Source organism: Schistosoma haematobium, chromosome 3, assembly GCF_000699445.3.
Source record: "Schistosoma haematobium chromosome 3, whole genome shotgun sequence".
In the NCBI taxonomy this organism is placed as follows: domain Eukaryota; kingdom Metazoa; phylum Platyhelminthes; class Trematoda; order Strigeidida; family Schistosomatidae; genus Schistosoma; species Schistosoma haematobium.
In genome coordinates this window covers 17,944,166-17,949,040 of record NC_067198.1, presented here as the reverse complement: position 1 = coordinate 17,949,040, position 4,875 = coordinate 17,944,166, and the positions used below count along the sequence as shown (strand labels likewise).

The window sequence follows — 4,875 nt, the reverse complement described above, 5'->3', positions numbered from 1 at the left end:
TGCCATTGTCCCCATTATTATTGATACCATTATTAATAATACTACTGTCATTACTCTTATTATTACTTCCACCACTATAGGCATAGCTTGTCTGCTCGGATTGTTTATGAAAAGTTTTTCGGACCGGGACAAACCAAATGCTCTGCCTGACAATCTGAAAGTTACCGGCCCTGGCTAACCCGATGTTCTAGAATAAACTTACTCGTTTATATCCAAGGTAAACTAAATAACTATCACATCTACAAATAAAAGAGCAGCTGAATGGCTATGTGACAAACATCGAAGGACTTCAAAGGCCTAGAAACATGCTAAAGTATCAAAAAGTGAGCTTAAGGAAATCAGTCGGTATTCCCAAGTTCATCATACAAATATTGTATATTAGATGTGAACGAGCTTAGTTTGAAGGATAACGTTGTGCGCTAAGCTTATGTTCGGACATTTGCTCTTCGAGGCACTTATGTTTGTAGAAATTTTTCATACATTACTTTACTTATTATAAGTTTAATGTTTTGTCTGTATATACGGTGATTTTTATAATTGCTGATGTCTTAGTAGTCTAGCTATCACTAGTCAAAGCTTTCTAGTACGCCTTCGAGCGGATGGGCAGCCTATTTCCCGCATATTGAGTACCAGAAGTCGACTCTGCGTGCTTCGGTTGGTATAGTTTATTAATTTTTGATAACGTAGGTAAGAATAATTTGTGAATGACCTTTGAGTGGTGCTAAAGTAATCCCAATCTCCCTATTTTTGTGAAAATTTGACCCGTTTTGGGAGAATTTCGGCGAAGCCGCCTTAGTAAATTTTGGGGGTTTTAATGTCATTTTTTCAAAAATTTCCTATAGCGGCTCTCCAAATGTTTCCCCTAAATTTTCCCAGAGTCTTATTACACTTTGGGGGAATCCGTCTATACTTATTTATGAAACCGCAAACATTTTCCGCAATTTCGGTGAAATAATCCAAAATGTCTCGTTTTAATGCCATAATTCTCCACATTTTTCGACAGATATCACGAAAAAGCCTTGCGATAATAATCACCTAAAAGTTTCTACTCAATTGTTCCATTTTTTCCCTGTCAATTACGGACAGTAAACACAGTGCCAAAAAAACTTAACTACAGTTCGTAACGAGGATCGATCTATCGCTGTAATTAAAAAGACTGATGTTATGATTCATCAAAGGAAGTCATCACTTGCAGAAACTCAAAGCTATCAACTACAAGGCCTGACAATGTAGCAATTGCCAACGGTCAACTAGGTTTCACCACACAAATTACTGATGGAGGTCGGACTAGGTTAGTCTCAAACCAAAACGCTAATTAGAAGTAAACAAAAAATATTCCAAAAACAAATAGCAATAGTCGGTATATTGAGAACTTTGGCGTGTGCATAAAATTTACACAGAAATATTCTAGCGGACTAGATATAGGTCTCCGACCTGTCCCGAATATGCATTAATCAAAGCTCTTGCTAACAGGGATCCAACACAATTGTTCGTTTTCTTGCTCAAAGTCAGTAGGTGGGCATCATAAGCCCATATTTTCTTGTAAGGAAGCCAGTATCTACGGAGATATTCCCAGTCACGCCTACTTAGTCCATTTACGACTCACGAATTTTGCTCGTTTCTGCGAAATAAATATGTTATGGACATTATTGTCCAATGGCTTCGACCTTTATTAGCTAGCCATGATGAACGCTTGCCACTTAATTTCACATTTAAAAACAATCTCATCAAATCGATTGTTCGTTTGCCTCTGCAAAAAACGTCGATAGATGTGGAAATTGGAAATCTTAGCCAGTCTATGGGTCGTAAGGGATGCCGCTATTTCAGATTGTGCGCAAACCACTACAAACGTCTGTCACCCAAGTGTTTCCTATTATTTCCGTAAACCTATCCAGTATCTAAGTTACATTTGGTCTTAATTCTTTTCGCTTCCATGTGAACGTAAACGATAAATATCAGTGATTACAAACAAAAAGAAAGTATCTCTCTATCTGGTAAAACTGAACATGAAACCTCCTCACTTCTTGCTGTTAGTATTGTAAGTTGAATCTATACTAAAGACTCCCAGATACTTTCAATGTAATGCAATTTGTTGGTTACTTTCAAAACAAACTTTTATTCAATTTCTATCTTCAGAAAATCATTCTTTCAAATCCCCGTTTACTTCTAACTTAGTAAACACTTGCTGTATGCCTCAATCTAAAAATAGAATAGTGCACACCTATAGCTACTGTCGCCTACATAAACGGGTATTTCCCTGTTAGCTTATACTTTCATATGATCAATGGTCTCATTCGAAGATGACAATCCTAGAAGTATTGGACTCATTTTTTTATTTATTTCCAGGTAACAATCTCTGTCCATAAATTACCATACAGAAATTACTGCGCAGATAATTTTGAAATATCATCAAAGACTTTGCGTACTTTTGTAACTACAATGAAATGCGTGACACTAATGCACATCTAGGAACTTTGACTCATAAGTCAGACTCCCGGTGATCTTCTAATAATCTCTATTCTCTGTGGTTTTCTTTTTGGACAAACTTTTCATTTAACCGCAAGTAAATTAATTTAAGCGTTATTTTCAGCTAACTTTCCAATTTTTTTCGATTTCAGTTGTGCTCATGAAACAAGTGGTACTAACGACTGTCTTAGGTCTTCCGGGAAGTGGAAAAAGTACATTGTGTGAACGTCTGCATCAGTTAGAAACAAATGATTGTTCAGTTATGTGGCTAGAATATGATCAACTTGTTCCAGTACAAATACTCTCTCTGAAAGCAAACGTATGAAAATAGTTTATTTTCGATTATTTAGACTAGAATTCTGATTGGAAGGACTGGCGTCAAGCTGTTGTTGGTTGTTTGGAGAAACTGTTAGCTTTATGGAAGGGGTTCGACATTATACACGATTTGAATGAAAAAGAAAAAGTTATTTGGTTGAGGATAAACATATACTCTACTCTAGATGCGAAGGACATCATAGTTTTACTAGACGACAATTTCTACTACTTTAGTATGCGTCGTTCATTCTACAATTTAGCAAAAAAGTGTAATCTTGTGTTTTCTTATTATACCAGATTCATGTAGTTATGCGTCAATAGTTTGTAAATGTGCGATAGATACTTGCATTCTTAGAAATCGCGCTAGGCCAAGTCCAGTTCCAGATGATACTATCCATAAGATGGAGAGAAAATTCGAATGGCCCGATCCAGTCAACAATTTATGGGAGAAGCATACAATCACAATCAGTTCACTTCAAGAGAATGTGTATGTCTGTCTTTTTATCCCATCGCTTCTATTGTTAATAGACATAATCCAGTCAGTTTGCTTCGTTTCTTAAAACTGTTGTTGAATCAACCGATTATAAGTGAAGATTCTGTAAAAGATGAGGAAAAAAACAGAAGCAAGCGTATTAATCTAGACAGTTTACTCCATAATGTGGATATTCACTTGAGAAAGGTCACAAATCACACAATTAAATCTAAAGGTACGTTGATCTATCAATTTTCATTTACTTCAGATTGTTTGTGGAGAACTCAGTATGCAAAAATGGCATCGGATATTAAAGCACAGTGTTTACAAGAACTGCACAAGACCATATTCGGAGGAAATAGTATTTGGACAGTTGAAAACTGTCAAAAGTTTGCAGAAGAACTGTTCTATGAGAAACTTGATGAGGTTCTTAATAAGAAAGTAACGACTGGTTAAAAACAAATTGCCTGAAATATAGTTGTAGAAAAATAATTGTATAAGTACTCGAGTATACTTTGAGATGCCCAGCATTGTAATTCATGTTATCACACTTATTTTCTTATAGATACTTCTTCTATAGGTTTAATTTGCCATAATGTAAATGTATTTCATTGACAATGTAAAAGTGACTACGGTTTTCCTAATGTTTACCTCTTCACTTTATTCTGTAAATGAAATATTAAGTTACTAGCTAATCGATTTATTGAAAAGTTCCATATTTGTTTTTATTTCTCATTCACTATGCATACTGAGGTAAAATACTAATCAGCTAATAAATGAATAGTAAAGTTGTTGATAATGGCCACAATGTATACGTTATTTATTGCGTTGGATCAGTTTCAAATTCGGAGTTCAGTGATTAAAGTCAGTTTCACAAAGCAGTAAACCGTAGTTCTTTAACTGACTTCATAAGTCGTCCAAAGATCGTTGGTATCTATCCTGGTTAATCAGTAAAGGTCGTGTATATTTCCAACTCTTCGTGGATTGATCTTGTACCTTAAAATGTTTATGGGTTGGAATCAAATGTCTAACTTACTGAACCATTTATTTTGATAAACTGCGACATTTTAAATAGTACGACATTAGTAGATTGGTTTTCTAGATTAAGTGACGAACAAATTAGTTGTAAAGCGACTTAGTTTATTTGACTTTGAATTACTGAGCAATGTAAAATAAGTCAATATAATAGTTTGTCGAGATGTAATCTGGTTCGAACTTAGTTAATCTACTCTTTATATTTGATCTTAATCTTGATTGGTATTTCCTTTTCACCCATAACATTTGTCGCCTTTGTTGTTTGTTGATAACACATAAACCTGATCTCTAATGGACATATATGTCAATATTAACTTATAAATTATCTACAATATGGCTTTTTCGTCCAGCAATAGCAAAATTTCCTTCATAATTTTATAAAAAAAGAGTGAATATGATTAATCAACTAGTAAAAATTAGTGTTCTTGTTCTTGTGTGGTCTTATAGCAACTACTCGATCGAAATGGTTCCCAGCTCATGTAACAACGTATGCCACACTTCGTTTCTATCGATAAGTGGTCTTTTGACTGGAAGTTTGGTGTTGACCCATAAGAAATCATGCTTTAGTTTGCCGTGAAGCCATTCAT

At 34.9% G+C, this 4,875-nt stretch overlaps 1 protein-coding gene across 4 annotated transcripts; it reads left to right on the top strand.

Moving 5' to 3' along the window:
- Positions 1-387: 387 nt before the first annotated feature.
- Positions 388-4,537, top strand: MS3_00005148 (uncharacterized protein; the record flags this gene model as incomplete). 4 transcript variants are annotated; one of them, XM_051213172.1, is made up of 6 exons in its annotated part: positions 388-459; positions 2,619-2,785; positions 2,822-3,050; positions 3,079-3,268; positions 3,310-3,488; positions 3,522-4,537. In XM_051213172.1, the coding sequence occupies exons 2-6, from the start codon at positions 2,627-2,629 to the stop codon at positions 3,707-3,709; spliced, it is 945 nt and encodes a 314-aa protein (XP_051069124.1). In that variant the 5' UTR covers positions 388-459; positions 2,619-2,626. The 4 variants fall into 4 exon arrangements, with proteins under 4 accessions (XP_051069124.1, XP_051069125.1, XP_051069123.1 ...); XM_051213173.1 differs by having other exon boundaries at positions 3,089-3,268; positions 3,522-3,967; XM_035731660.2 differs by lacking the exon at positions 388-459 and adding an exon at positions 460-1,805 and having other exon boundaries at positions 3,522-3,709.
- Positions 4,538-4,875: the final 338 nt, after the last annotated feature.